At 45.2% G+C, this 16,121-nt stretch overlaps 1 protein-coding gene across 1 annotated transcript in view; it reads right to left on the reverse strand.

Moving 5' to 3' along the window:
• Positions 1 to 16,121, reverse strand: part of GARNL3 (GTPase activating Rap/RanGAP domain like 3) — a 208,890-nt gene that overhangs the window by 43,468 nt on the left and 149,301 nt on the right. Inside the window, exons 20-22 of the mRNA XM_077835615.1 lie at positions 10,656 to 10,772; positions 9,826 to 10,001; positions 9,330 to 9,488 (exon numbers count right to left, since the gene is read on the reverse strand). Of these exons, the coding sequence (XP_077691741.1) occupies positions 9,330 to 9,488; positions 9,826 to 10,001; positions 10,656 to 10,772 (452 nt within the window). The remainder of the gene's footprint in view (positions 1 to 9,329; positions 9,489 to 9,825; positions 10,002 to 10,655; positions 10,773 to 16,121) is intronic.

Raw genomic sequence — 16,121 nt, forward strand, 5'->3', positions numbered from 1 at the left:
TGGAGTGGGATGTCTGGGTTGAGGGAAAAGTTTTATTATATCCCTGAGGAATTGTTTTGTGGTTCAGTGTGAGTATCCCTCTACTTATCGATGGAAGGCTGCTATAGCCGCAAAGTGAACTTTGAGTGAACTGAGAGATAGTCCTAATTTTTTGAGAGTCAGTACATGGTCTAGGACCACTGGAAAAGTATCGGATGTCAGGGAAATTTGTTGGGAATTACACCAAACCTGAAACCTGGACCACTCCTGCAGGTAAGTATGACATGTAGTGGATTTCCTACTGTGTAGTAACACTTCTTGTACCTCCTGAGCAGGACCTTTCTATGCATTGGAACCATGAAAGAGGCAAGCCTTGAGGCAGAGTATCCTCAAGTTGGGACGTAGAGTGCGTCCTTCGTTCTGGGTATGGCGTGGGTTGGAGAGAGATCAGTGGGCCCGTAGCCATTTGTGACAGGTAAGGGTACTAAGTCTGTCTCAGTCAGGTGGGAGCAGTCAGTATGATGTGTGCTCCTTCTCTTTTTGTTTTTAATAGGACTTTTGACAGCAGGGGAAATGGGGGAAAGGCATCGAGAAGGTCCCTGTCACACAGAAGGAGAGTGTCGCCCAATAAATTTTGCCCTATCCCTGTGCTGAAGCAGTAGCGTGGACATTTCTTGTTCAGGTAAGTGGCGAACAGGTCTGTGGTCGGTGTCTCCCACTGCCTGAACAGTTACTGAAGCACTGCTGGATTTATCTTCCATTTGTGATTGTGTGGGAATTTGCAACTAAGGCTGTCCGCTATTGAATTTTGTACTTCTGGAAGGTAGGCCACTGATAATGTGATGTTGTGGGAAATGCACCAGTTCCATAACTTTAGTGCTTCTGCACAAAGGGAGGGAAACCTGGCTCCTCCCTGCCAATTTATGTAGTGTATAATGCTATGTTGTCTGTTAAGACTTTTGTGTGTTTTCCCTTGATCAGTGGGAGAAAATGGGTACAGGCATTCCTGACCACCCTGAGCTTGAGGAGGCTGATGTGGAGGGACATCTCTGTGGATGACCATTTGTCTTGTGTTGTAAGGTCATTTAGATGTGCGCCTCATTCTGTGAGGGATGTGTCGGTGGTGAGAAGTAATGATGGTGAAAAGGGAATCCCCTGCAATCATTTGCTTGATTTTTACACCAATCCAGGAAAGTTTTTGACCTTGGTGAGTAGTGACAGAGGTTTGTCTAATCTGTTTCTCTTCAATCTGTAGATTGAGCTGAACCATATCTGGAGGCACAACATGTAAAGTCTAGCATGAGGTATCACTGCTGGGCCATATACCCCAGGAGTTGGAGGCAGTGTCTGGCTGATATTTGAGGGCTGTTTTGTACTGACTCTATGAATGTGGCCAAGCTGTGGAACCTGTGCTGTGGTAGGAGCGCTTTGGCCTGTAACAAGTCAAGGTCAGCTCCTATGAAATCTAGGCGCTGTAGAGGGGTGAAGGTTGATTTTTGGACATTGATCTGTAGTCCCAGTTCCATGAACAAGTCTACTGAGGTTTTGGTAACCTTGTGGGCCTTGTTGAAGGAGCAGGCTCTGAGGAGACAATCATCCACGTAGTGGTAGATCATGATCTCCCGGGAACATAGGTGACCCACAATATGGAGAGGACTTTGGAGAATACTCTTGGCACGGAGGAGAGGCCAAAGGGAAGTACTCTGTATTGGTGGTCGTCCTTGCCCAGGGTAAATCTGAGAAATCATCTATGTGAAGGTAGGATCGATATGTGGAAATTGGTTTTCAGCCCTTGATCTACAGGATGCCTATCTCCCTGTTCCAGAGATAGATAATCATTGCTGGTGTGACCATCCAAAATTTTTGAGCTTTGACAAATTTGTCTAGAGCTCTGAGATTCTTTATGGGCCCCCAACCTCCCTTTCTTTTTGGGTATCTGGAAGTAATGAGAGTAAAAACCTTTGTCTCACAGATATTGAGGTACTGGTTCTATGGCTTCTAACCGGAGGAGGAGATCTGTTACTTATCTTAGTAAACTCTTGTGAGAAGGGTCTCTGAAGTGGGATGAGGAAGGGTGTTGGAAAAACTGGATTTCTTTCTCTGAGACTCAAACACTTGGTTCGGAATTGTGAAGTGTGGGATTTATGTTGAGGTTGTGGACTAAACTTTCTCTTTTGTTCAGGAGTATAGATCACTGAGTGAAGAGTGGCCCTGGAATCTTTAAGGATATAGAGGGATATGTCACCGAATAATGTGGTGCCTTTGAAGGAAAGGTCTTCTACGGTCATTTGCACTTCCTTAGGGAAGCCAGACAGGTATAACCAAGACGCTTGCCTCATAACCACCACAGTGGAGATGGACAGCTGTGTCAACTGTATTGAGAGCTGACTGGAGCACTGTTTCGGCTACTAGTTGTCCCTCATGGATAATAGCTCGAACTGGTCACAGTGTGACTCTGGGAGTTGATCAATAAAAGTGTTGAGCTTTGTATAACTGATGTAGTCATATTTATCTGTTAAAGTTTGATAATTTGCCATTCTAAATTGCAATGTGGCAGAGGAGTAGGCCTTTCTCCTGAAGAGGCCCAGGTGTTTCCAATCCTTGTCATAAGGAGTGCATCTCACCTGGTGCTGGCAGGCCCAAGATTTTACCATGTCAATGACAATGGAATTAGGAGGAGGGTGAGAAAAAAGAAATTTTGGTTTTTCAGTTCCTTACATCAGTCAGGATGTAACTGTTTTTATCAGCCTGTTTACAGGTAGGCATCACTGATGCTAGGGTTTGCTAGATAGTCTTGGCTGGCTCCAGAAGGGTCTCATTGATTGGGAGGGCTATTCCGGAGGATGAGGAAGAGTATAAGATGTCAAGGAACTTGTGATGGGTATTTTTTACCTCCTCCAGGGGCATCTGCAGCATGTCTGCTACCCTGTTAGCTAAATCCTGGGAAAACCGGAAACTGTCAGTGGGCATCACTGCCTCATCTGGAGAGAAGGAGATGTTGGTTCTTGATGTAACTTCCTTCTCGATTCTTCCCTCCTGTTCCGTCAAGATCTCCTTTGGAGGTTCAGAGGTTCTGGATGCTGTGGCTGAGGGAGAATGTCTCAGAGGCTCACAGTGAGTCAAGCTGGAAGTCTAAAAAATGTGAGGTCTATATTCGACGCAGGGATGCCAGTAGGGCCACTGGGACAGAGCCTGGTGGCAGTTCCCATGGCTGGCCTACCATGGTGGTGGCAGAGTAGGTTGAGGGTATGACTGAGGAGCCCCTTATAATGGGCACCATAGGGATCATAGGAGGAGTGATGAGAGATGACCTCCTCTGGCTCACTGTCTGCATCACCACTAGAAAGTGGAGGTGAATGGCATGGTGCCAAAGATTCCTGTATCTGGAGGAGACTTGGTACTGGAGCCCCAGTGCCGAGAAGGGGAAATTCAGGTATATCAGGTACCCTGAGTTCTCTTGAGTGCTGGAACTCTTGCAGTCCTGACCGACCTGGTGCTGATACGGTGGGAGTTGGGGATCTTGCCTGTACTGAGTACTCTGATGCTGGGTGGCTCACACCTGACAGTGCCGAAAGTACCACTCATACCAAAAGCATCGTCTTAATGTTGTGCACCTGTTCCTGTCCTCATCCATCAGTGCCCATCAGGTTTTTAGGCGCATCAATGGTACCTGCTGTTCCAGATCTTTGTGAGCTATGGGTACTGTGCTTGGACGGTCTTGGTACCAACTATACCGAGCATGCCGGTGATCTTTTTCAGCTAGCTTGAGGCTTACACATCTCTTTTTAGATACCTTTCATGAGGGTCTGCGGCTGATTTTTTGACTCATAGTCCCTGGACTTCGAGGGCTGTGGGGAAGATTCAAACCTTCTAGGTGATTCCTAGTGTTGGTCAAGGGAAGGCTGATGGGCTGCCTCCATCAGGATGATTTTTTTTCTCAGTTCCCTGTCCTTACAAGACCTTGGTTTGAATTGTTGACCGAGACCACACTTCTGAGGAATGTGGCCTTCCCCGAGGCAGCGTATATGTTTATCTGCCATATGTATGGCCAACTTACATGGGATGCACTTCTTGAAGCCTGGTGAGTCAGGCATACCCTGCTGGGGGAAAAGGGTCCCCTACAAAGGGGGAAAATTAAAAGTGTGTTGTTTTTTTTAAAAGAGAAAATAAAGAAAATGTACAGCTAAGGAAGGAAGGAAGGAGATTAACTAGCTACTAAAAATGCTAAAAAAAAGAATAGAGATAACGATCACAAACAGACTGCTAATGGCTCTGTCTCTAGCCAGGGGCAGTTGAAAAAGAACTGAGGGGCGGTTCGTCCACACAAGCTGGTTAGCCTCCTGGTGGGGCACAAGGGAGTATAGTGGATGTGCGGGCCGAATGGACACTGTTACCAAAGTTCTCCAATCAGCAATGTAGGGATACAAATGCACCTAAAGTGGAGCACCCATAGGGACATTATACATACATACACACACATACCACCCATTCAGACCTATCCCAGATCTGTAGTGACAAAAAGCTGTTACCAAATGACAGCTGTTTGGTGACCAAAGTGAAATGATTTGATGGGCATCAAGTCCAATTCCCAGAGGCCAGTGTCCGCATCCCAAAAACAACCACCATAATTGGTACCAACTGACAGCCTTGTTGGTAGCCTCAGCCAATAGGGCAGTGACTGAACGGGCCATGGTGAATGAAGTCCCCTCTCATCCCTAGAAGTAGCTTCTTCAGATCAGGGTTGAGGAAAATTGGCAAGGCCACATGGGGAAGCTTGCATTGCAACTGTTCATGCTGTACCTGCTCAGTCTCCAAGGCTGTCAAACCTGGTCCCTTTCATCATCACTAAATTCACGCAAAAAACATAAAAGGTAAAATATAAAACAAAAAGTAAATTGAATAAAACCAAGAACCATCAGAAGAGAGGAGAATTTATCTATCTGCATTTTGAGGAAGACTATCAGCATAAACAGACTGCTCAAAATATTCGAACTTGGGTATCTAAAGTCAGACATCTAAATCTATATTTAGACACAAATAAAAATGGCTTGACTTTCAGAGATACTGACCATCCCAGGCTCGTACAGAAATCAATAGGAAGTGTGGTTACTTAAAACTTCTGAAAAATCAGGGCATTTATTTAGATGTCTAACTTCAGGCAACCAAATTAGAACATTTTGGCCATTGGAAATACAATACTAATTCTGCTTGTTTCCCAATTTCAGTATTGCATTGGGCGTGATTTCTTAGATAAGACTAAAAGCCATTTCTTGAGTTCAAGTTATTAAGAAATTCTCACGCAATACTCCAAGAATGTAAGAAGTAGTTTTAGGCAGTTGTGGCTGGTATTTAAAACTTCATGAAAAGGCACAAAAGCAATAATAAATGCTCAGGTTTGTTTGTTTTTTTAAATTGTATCACTTTCATAATACTCCATAACAGTGGCTCTCAACCTTTACACACTACTGTACCCCTTTCCAAAGCCTGATTTGTCTTGCGTACCCCCAAGTTTCACCTCACTTAAAAACTACTTGCTTACAAAAATCAGACATAAAAATACAAGTGTCACAGCACACACTTACTGAAAAATTGCTTACTTTCTCATTTTTACCATATAATTATAAAATAAATCAACTGTGATATAAATATTGTACTTACATTTCAGTGTATAATATAGAGAGTAGTATAACCATACAACCATGTCTAGTTGGCAGCCGGTGTCAAGTGGAGTGCCCCAGGGGTCGGTCCTGGGGCCGGTTTTGTTCAATATCTTCATAAATGATCTGGAGGATGGTGTGGATTGCACTCTCAGCAAATTTGCGGATGATACTAAACTGGGAGGAGTGGTAGATACGCTGGAGGGCAGGGATAGGATACAGAGGGACCTAGACAAATTGGAAGACTGGGCCAAAAGAAATCTGATGAGGTTCAATAAGGATAAGTGCAGGGTCCTTAGGACTTAGCACTTAGGACGGAAGAACCCAATGCACAGCTACAGACTAGGGACCAAATGGCTAGGCAGCAGTTCTGCGGAAAAGGACCTAGGGGTGACAGTGGACGAGAAGCTGGATATGAGTCAGCAGTGTGCCCTGGTTGCCACGAAGGCCAATGGCATTTTGGGATGTATAAGTAGGGGCATAGCGAGCAGATCGAGGGACGTGATCGTTCCCCTCTATTCGACATTGGAGAGGCCTCATCTGGAGTACTGTGTCCAGTTTTGGGCCCCACACTACAAGAAGGATGTGGATAAATTGGAGAGAGTCCAGCGAAGGGCAACAAAAATGATTAGGGGTCTGGAACACATGACTTATGAGGAGAGGCTGAGGGAACTGGGATTGTTTAGTTTGCAGAAGAGAAGAATGAGGGGGGATTTGATAGCTGCTTTCAACTACCTGAGAGGTGGTTCCAGAGAGGATGGTTCTAGACTATTCTCAGTGGTAGAAGAGGACAGGACAAGGAGTAATGGTCTCAAGTTGCAGTGCGGGAGGTTTAGGTTGGATATTAGGAAAAACTTTCACTAGGAGGGTGGTGAAACGCTGGAATGCTTTACCTAGGGAAGTAGTAGAATCTCCTTCCTTATAAGTTTTTAAGGTCAGGCTTGACAAAGCCCTGGCTGGGATGATTTAATTGGGGATTGGTCCTGCTTTGAGCAGGGGGTTGGACTAGATGACCTCCAGAGGTCCCTTCCAACCCTGATATTCTATGATTCTATGATAAACAAGTTGTTGTCTGTATGAAATTTAGTCTGTACTGACTTTGCTAGTGCTTTTTATGTAGCCTGTCATAAAGCTAGGCAAATGTCTAGATGAATTGATGTACATCCAGGCAGACCTCTGCTTTCCCCCAGGGGTACTTGTGTCCCTGGTTGGGAACCACTGCTCCAAAACATCACTCCTGATACTACCTGCTTTGATTACTTTTTACGTGCTGTGCATTGAGTTGCAGCTACTACAATCTAATAGCAAAATGCCTTATTGGGCGCACTGAATCTTGACAGAAAAAGAATTAATGATGACTTTAAAAAAGACAGAACTGTGGCAGATAGATCCAACAGGAGGAATGCTTACAAGAGCAATTGTATAAATACTATGCGTTTTCTACATCCATGGACTGTTGCCTATTGAGGAGGGAGGAGAAAACCACATTTTCTGTTTACCCAGCATCTGAGTAAGAGAGAGGGCGTCCTGAAACTGAGTAACAGATGCTCTGTTTTGAGAAATTACTGTTAGGACTCAGACTTTAAAGCCAGGAGGGACCATCGTGATCATCTAGCCCAGGAGTAGGCAAACTACGACTCAGGGGTAGCATCTGGCCCTCCAGGCATTTTAATCTGGCCCTTGAGCTCCTGTCAGGGAGCAGCATCTGGGGCTTGCCCCACTCTGCGCAGCTCCCGGAAGCAGCGGCATGTCCCCCATCCAGCTCCTACACATAGGGGCATCCAGGGGGCTCCGCATGCTGCTCCTGCCTCAAGCACTGCCCCCGCAGCTCCCACTGGCCATGGCTCCCGGCCAATGGGAGCTGCAGGGGTGGTGCCTGTGGAAAGGGCAGGGTGCAGAGTCCCCTGGCTGCGACTCTGTGTAGGAGCAGGAGAGGGGACATGCTGCTGCTTCTGGGAGCTGCTTGAGGTAAGCGCCGCCCAGAGCCTGCACCCCTGAACCCCTCCCTCACCCCAACCCCAGCCCTGATCCCCCTCCTGCCCTCCGAACCCCTCTGTCCCATCCCGGAGCAATCTCCTGCACCTCAACCCCTCATCCTCAGCCCCAGCCCAGAGCCTGCACCCCCAGCTGGAGCCCTCCCCACTTCCCTCAACCCCCTGCCCCAGCCTAGAGCCCCCTCCTGCACCCTGAACTCCTCATTTCTGGCCCCACCTCAGAGCCCTCACCCCCTCCCGCACCCCAACCCCCAATTTTGTGAGCATTCATGGCCCGCCATACAATTTCCATACCCAGATGTGGCCCTCAGACCAAAAAGTTTGCCCACCCCTGATCTAGCCTACAGTCCTGGCCTTCGCAGGACACAGAACCTCACCCATCCACTCCTGTAATAACCTCTGGCTGAGTTACTGAAGTAATTAAATCACGATTTAAAGGATTTCAAGTTACAGAGAATCCACCATTTACTCTAGTTTAAACCAAAAAGTGACCATGCTCCATGCTGCAGAGAAAGGCAAAAACCCCCAGGGTCTCTGCCAATCTGACTTGGGGGGAAATTCCTTCCCAACCTCATCTAGTGCCCCATCTCTGGCTGTTGGGGATATTTGCTACTAGCTGTTGCAGATGGGCCACATCCCATTGTAGGCAATCTCATCATATCATCCCCTCCATAAACTTATCAAGCTCAGTCTTAAGTTAGGTTTTTTTGCTCTCACTGCTCCCCTTGGAAGACTGTTCCAGAACTTCTCTCCTCTGATGGTTACAAATCTTCATCTAATTTCAAGCCTAAATTTGTTGATGGTCAGTTTAGATCTATTTGTTCTTGTGTCAACGGCAGTGCTTAACTTAAATAACTCATCTCCCTCCCTGGTTTTTATCCCTCTGATGTATTTGTAGAGAGCAATCATATCTCCCCTCAGCCTTTCTTTGGTTAGGCTAAACAAAAAAAGCTGCTTCAGTCTCCCCTCATAATGTAGCTTTTCCATTACTCTGATCATCCTAGAAGCTCTTCTTTGCACCTGTTCCACTTTGAAATCATCCTTCTTAAACATGGGAGACTAAAACTGCACACACTATTCCAGATGAGGTCTCACCCGGTCATTAACCTATATTAAAAATAGACCTTAAGGGGAATACCAAAGGCCCTCAGGAGGAATATGCAAGATTGGAAAAGGCAATCAAACAGGAGGGAGTTTATTCCTCAGACCTGTTTAGAAGGCAGGGAAAGCTGGTTCAGTCTTGGTTTATGCAAATCTTAATTTGAAATTGATGGCTAACAAAGAGTAGTTTACACACACACACCCCCACTCTATACTAAAAGGGAAAAAAGTTTTTGAGCTAGGAAGAAAGGAAAAGGCTTTACAGCTATGCTGACAGTGATATTCCAGACTCTGAGATGCAAGACTTTTGCCAACCTGGTGATACACCTAGAAGTACCAGTCAGAGATGTCTTACTTTATGATTGCCTGGGGAAAATCACCATTAGGTACCCTAAAAAGAACTCAGGTCTAAGGCAGAGTGGGAGCATAGATAATAGCTAAAAAACTAAATTAAAAGCAAAAAAAGCCAAGATCCTCCCAAACTGGTGCTCCAAGGAAGGTGATATAAGTCACTATGGGCTCAAAGATAGCTATGTCGACTTTTATGGTGCCAGGTATGGTTACATTAGCAAACTCTGTTCTAATGCTGAGAACTTACCCTGCTTGCTTCAATATGGTGTAACCTGTAGGACTCCCCAGTACTCTCGTTAACTAAATCGAACTGATGTCGATATGCTACACAGATCATATTGTCATTGTCTCCAGAAGGTCCATCCACCAGAGTCATGATAACTGGAGGGTCAGAGAGACAAATCTCCTGTAATGTAAATGACATTACATTAAGATGGAAATTAAAGGAATTATTCTACTTTTCATATTCTCACTGGAAATAGTTTGTACTACAGGTGGTGACCAGTGAGCTGTGTTAGAGGGCAGACAGGCTATACACAAATATGTTTCATTGATGAACAAGAGCCCAGTTAAAAAAAGTGGAGGATTTTTGTTTAAGTATCTGTAGTGGGATTTCCATCACCATTGCTGGGCCTCTCACTTGAACCAATCCTGGGGTTTAGAAAGGCAAGATGTGTGCCCCTCCTGAACCAGGTTAGCCCAGTGTGAGAGAAGGTATTTTTAGTGATATGTCTCAAGCATACCCTGATGTACTGGAATTCCTCCACTGGTGATTCAGACAGGGGTGACATCAAACAGACACTGGTTAAACTGTTGCCTTGATTGTATTTCTTTGTGATGAGGAGCAGTTTGTTCCTAATAGCCACAACAATCCTCAGTTCACTGCTGTGGTGAGTATTAATGGCATATAAATGGCAGCCTAAGGAGATAATGCAAGTATTAACATTCCCTTCAAGAAACACGCCCACAAACTCCACATAGTTCCTTGTGAAATGAAACCTAATTATTTCTTCACCCTCTAAAATTTGCAAATGAATAATTTCTTATGGATGTAAATGACTACATGCATAGGCTTGTGCCAGAGGTAGTATGCATCTCAACCCTATCCCATAAAATTCTGTTGCTCCCCATCTAGAAATGCTCTCAGCTTTTCCAATACAACTCAACAATGTGGTGCAACTCCCTTGCTATTCCACGTACTAGGAACTCATACAATTCCACCAATGCACCAAGTCTGACCTGCAGCACTGCCCTATCATTTCAGTCCTGGGTCTCCATACATAGCTCTGCCAGAGTCCTTCAATCCTGCTTGCAATATATCTATTCTGCTTCATAACTTCTCCTAAGTAAAAACTACCAAGTCATGTGGTATTTTTGGGAAGTGCACATATGGGGATTGGGATTAGTCCAAATTTATTTTCACATACTATCTAACACTGGATTTCAATCCACTGTCCAGAGGAGAATAACTAAGGGTCAGTTGCTGCAACATCTACACGGGAACCAATAGGACCTTTGGCAGCTTCTGGCCCAATGCCTTAATTGGGTCTTTGATAAATGAGAGTCAAATCACCTTTTGTTTTCTCAAGTTTATTTTCTCTGCAGTCATATTTGCTCTTTGCCATCTGCTTTGCTTCTATGCCATTTCGTACAGCGCTCATCCTGAAGACAAGGAGACGAGAATCCTTCCCTGCCAGGTAGGGGGGAGAGCCAGGGAAATAGCAAGTTAAAATAAAGAACGAAACCAACATTCCCAAAAAGAATAAATGTCAAATCTGCACATACATAACCACAATTATGAAGATAAGAGGCAACTCTCTCCAATCCAGTTTGGAGATGAGTGGAAATATGCTAGGAAGGAAAAAATGCCTATGAATTCTGCTTAGGTTATGCAATTCTGCTACCAGATTGAGAGCTCCTGAGCTGATGAGCAGAACTAGCATAATCTGTCATGGTATGAAATTAAATCTGGAACACAGCAACCCATTCAAGAAATCAAAAGATTCCTTCAAATCAATAGCACAGGTTCCCTGCACCTGGTTCTATACTGGAAAATAAGGTAAAAACTTGGTACTGTAATGGAAAACAAGGTGAGAAAATGAGACCAGGATTATTACAACACAATGAAAACCAACACGCAAAGAACTAATGCGAATTATCACACAAGATGGCTCTCTGGGTGGGAATAATCCAACTGAATCTAAATTTACTAGAACCATGACAGAATGAAAATCTCCCTGGGGCAGACTGAGTTTGTTCTTAACAAGACTTAAAACTTGTGATAATTTAAACAAATTTATGCCAAAGGATTCATATTCCCACTGCAGAAATGAAAACAACATTCGTTACCAGTGCTACAATCTTCAGTACCCAACACCTATAGGTAAGCTGTTTGAAGATCATGTATATAGAGTGAAAAGCTTTAGATCATTTAAAAAAAAAAAAAAAAAAGGCCCATTGCACCTTGCAACAGGACAGGAGCAAATGACAAGAATGGTTACTTACCCTGTGGCAATTGTGGCTCTTTAAAATGTTGTCAGTATGGATGCCACTATAGGGGTGCATGCACCTCCTGATTGCAAGACTAGAGTCTTTTGAATAGCAGTATCCACTGAGGCTGTACATGCGTCCTGTGCCTCTTTGTTCAGCCATGCAAGCACATAAAAGGCAAAATTTCTCCCTATGTTCCCTGGGAATTTGAAACTACTCCTCGGGGAATTCCGCACCACTGCACATGCAGAATTTGTGCAGAAATTAATGTTGTGCATGCAAAATTTCCTCCCCCAAAAATGGACTGCACAGCTGCTGGCTGCCACCAGGGGCTGCTGGACCCAGCAGAGACCAGCTCACAAATACAGTAACTCCTCACTTACCGGCTATTACCAACAGGAGAGTGGGTTTGTGTGGGGGAGTGGGGAGAAAACCTGGATTTGTGCTGGAAATGGCTCACCTTGATTATTATACACATTGTAAGGAGTGTGATTACTTGACATAAGCTATTACCAGCAGGAGAGTAGGGTGGGGGAGAGAAAACCTTTTGTAGTGATAAACACCCATTTTTCCATGGTTTGTGTGTATAAAAACATCATCTGTATTTTCCACAGTATGCATCCGATGAAGTGAGTTGTAGCTCACGAAAGCTTATGCTCAAATAAATTGGTTAGTCTCTAAGGTGCCACAAGTACTCCTTTTCTTTTTGAGAATACACACTAACACAGCTGTTACTCTAAAACTCCTCACTTAAAGTCATCCTGGTTTACATTTGTTTCATTGCTGATCAATTAGGGAACATGCTCGTTTAAAGTTGTCCAGTGCTCCCTTATAACACTGTTTGGCAGCTGCCTGCTTTGTCCACTGCTTGCAGGAAGAGCAGCCCATTGCAGATAGCTGGTGGGGACCAGGGTTGACCGGCAGCCCCTCTATCAGCTCCCCGCTCCCCTAAGTTCCCTGTGCAGCAGCCGCCCAGCAGGCTACCAATTGCGGCAGTTCTGCTGTCTCTCCCGACACTGCCGTGTGCTGCTCCTGCCCTCTGCCTTGGAGCTGTTCCCGCCCTCTGCCTTGGAGCTGTTCCCGGGAGCCTCCTGCTTGCTGTGCAGGGGAGGGGGGAAGAGGGGACTAATATCAGGGTGTCCCCATCCCCCCTACTCCTGTCCCCCGCTTACCCCTTCTCCATATAGAACAGAGTCGGGACAGGACAGGGCTCAGGATGGACAGAACTTGCTGGCCACAGCTGCTGTCTCAACTTCCTGATCTTTTTAAAGGCAATGTACTTAGAGTGGGGCAGTGTACTTAAAGGGGCAATGCGCATCTCTCTCTCTCCCCCACACACAGGGTGTGTGTCTCTCTGCCATGCTGTCTCCCCTCCCTCCATTCGTGCTACCTTGTAGAGTGTGCAGCTACATTAACAACGTGTTAACCCTTGAGGGCTCAGCCAAATGCTAGTTCATCATTTAGCGGTGAGGCATTCCCCAGGAAATATCCCACCCTCTAACTTCACCACCTCAACCAAGCTTCACAATCATCATTGCTGTGTACAGTATTAAATTGTTTGTTTAAAACGTATAGAGTGTGTGTGTGTGTATATATATAATATAGTTTTTTTGTCTGGTGAAAAAAATTTCCCTGGAGCCTAACCCCTCCTATTTACATTAATTCTTATGGGGAAATTGGATTCACTTAACATCATTTCGCTTAAAGTCCCATTCTTCAAGAACATAACTACAACGTTAAGCGAAGAATTACTTAGAAGACAGTGCTGGGTTGAGAGGGAGTGAGCTGGAGGGTTCCCACCAACTGCAGCTCTGAAAGAAGGCGGCGAACTGCAAGCAACTCCATACAAGTCCACGACCCAGCATCAGGCTATTTCTCCCTCTGGATCCCTGGGCTCTAGAGGAGTTGGGGCTGATAGTGTCTGGGCTGGGGCCGATCTTTATTTTCTGAATCTGTGTCAGTGTGGATCCTACTGTAGATGACTGGCAAGTAGTACCCCATTATGGATGATGGGACCAAGAGTATCACTGCACCAGTCAAATAGTAGTACTGCTCTCCTGAACTGGGCATCTGCCCTGGCAGCTAAGTCCAATGCTTAATGTTTGACAAAGGTCAGTGGGTTACTCCAAATTGCCAACTTGCAGATTCAGAAAACTGGCATATTTCTAAAGCAGGTAGAGAATGCAACTCGAGCTCTGGTGGAATGCGTGATGATTTGGGAATCTCCCTGTACAATGCTATGAATTCTGTGTGAGATTATGAACCCACTCCACGTACCTTTACAAAGCTACAAATTCCATTTTGAACATACAGCCTTTTGCCTTTTTTATGGCCATTTTCCTCCATGTTTGCTGAAATTCCAAAGACTGACACTAAGATAGCTCCTACCCAGGAAAACTGGTTTTTCAGGAGAGAGGTTGCCTTGGCAACAAAGTCACCTGGTAGAAAGCTCTGATCACATGGGGAATCTGGCAAGGACATCACCTGACAAAGGGGGCTAAAAGATATAAATAGGAAGGAGTTGATTTGTGAGAATCTTTGGCCATTTTGTCTCCAGGTCAAGAGGAGAAGCAACTAAGCAGGTAAGGGCTTCCATGAGATGGGGGCCTTGCCTGTTTCCTGAACCCAGATGGTCCCTCCCCTGGGGAAGGGTGAGCTAGTAAGGGAAGATGAGTGTAAGGTTTATTATTTTGTATGATCTGTATGATCTTGTGATTTATATGATTAAGAGCAATTGTGTTAAACTCTGGGCAAAGTGTCTGTGTGTGTTATATGCTTCACAACTGCTACAAGACTCCTGAGTGAGTTAAAACAGTAAACCAGAAGGCTCACATCTTGAGGTGGATTTCTGGGAGAGTGTGTTTAAGCGTGGGTGAAACTGAATTTCAACCCTGCATCCAGAGGGGCTAAGCAGCTGGACAGCAGGTTCCTGTTCTCTAGATGGAAAGCTAGACTAAGGTTTTGGACCACAAGAATATGCCTAGGCACCCAAAGATTGGAGCAGTGGCTGGACCCCATTCTGACTCCGAAGGCTTAAAATACTCAGAGATCCAGAGGCCTGGCATCCCTTCACAGCAACATGGTGGGCAGCTCCAATGTTGAGGTTCCAGGCAGAAGCAGGTTCCCTGGCTGGTAGTTAATATAATAAACCTTTTGGGAACTTCAATACTGTCATGTGAGAGCACAATCAGACAGATAGATGACAAGCTGAGACTGGTGAAAGGTGGACCTCAATAGAGCAGTATGAAATGTTGGGAGTGTTTTAAATGTACCAAGTAGTCAAGGACCTTCAATATAGTCTCCATACGGTCCAGGCAACGTTGGGCTGCCCACATAGAGAACCTCTTCCTTTTTTTCAGTTACAGGTCAGTAACCTCCCTTTCTTCTTCGAGTGATAATCCTGTTATATTCCGCTGCGGGTGACCAACAAGCAGTACCTAAGTCAGAGGAAGGTGCAAGGATGTAGATAGCAGAGCTTAGTGGAGGACCGCCATTCCAGAGGAGTCCTGTACCAAGGCACAATGTCTCGCAAACTTGTGAATGGAGCCCCATGTGGCTGCTTTACAGCTGTCAAGGAGGGGTACCTCCAGAAGTGACACTACAGTTGTTGCTTCTGCTCTGGTGGAATGCACTCTTATCCCAGGGGGGTTTGGGGAAGGTTCAATAGCTTATCGAGTAGAATGCAGCTAGAGATCCATTTGGAGATTCTCTGGGTGGAGACAGCATGCCCCCTGATTCTTTCTGATATAGTGATGAATAGTCTCAGGGATTTCCTGATGTGTTTTGTTTTTTTTGCAGGTAAAAGGCCAAAGTTTGCTGAACACTGAGGGAGTGGAGTCTTCGTTCTTCTGTGGAAATATGCAGTTTTGGGAAGAACACAGGCAAGTGAATCGATTGGTTAAAGTGAAATTCTGAAACTACTTTAGGAGTGAATTTGGGGTGTAGATTAGAAGAAACCTTATCCTTACAGTGTAAGAAGGCTCTGCCATCATTGCTCCAAGCTTGCCAACTCTTCTAGCTGAGGAAACAGCTGCAAGGGAAGCAATCTTCATGGAAAGGAGAGACATGGAGCAAGAAGCTAAAGGTTCACAGGGGGGCCTTGTGAGTATGGAGAGAACGAGTTTTAAGCCCCACTGAATAGGTGGAAAGATTCTGATTAAGCCATTCCAGAATCTATTTGTCAGTGGATGTGCAAAGACCGAGTAGCCCTGAGAAGGTGGATGGTATACACTGATTGCTGCCAAGTGCACTCACAAGGAGCTGATGGACAAGCCTGATGTCTTCAGAGAGAGGATATAGTCCAAGATGAGAGAAATATCTGCAGTTTCTGGGGGAATGACTCTTTGAAGTGCCCAAGAAAAACACTTCCATTTAGCTAGGTAACATCTTCTAGTAGAATCCTTCTGCTATTAGAAAGAATGTCCCACATGACTGTGGAACATGAACGTTCCAAGGATGATGCCCATCCAAATACAAAGCCCTGAGGTGGAGCATGTAGATCAGAGTGCTTTCATCTTGCCATTCCACCAGGTCAGGAGCTTGGGAAATG

This window comes from Eretmochelys imbricata, chromosome 16 (genome assembly GCF_965152235.1).
Source record: "Eretmochelys imbricata isolate rEreImb1 chromosome 16, rEreImb1.hap1, whole genome shotgun sequence".
Taxonomy (NCBI): Eukaryota; Metazoa; Chordata; order Testudines; family Cheloniidae; genus Eretmochelys; species Eretmochelys imbricata.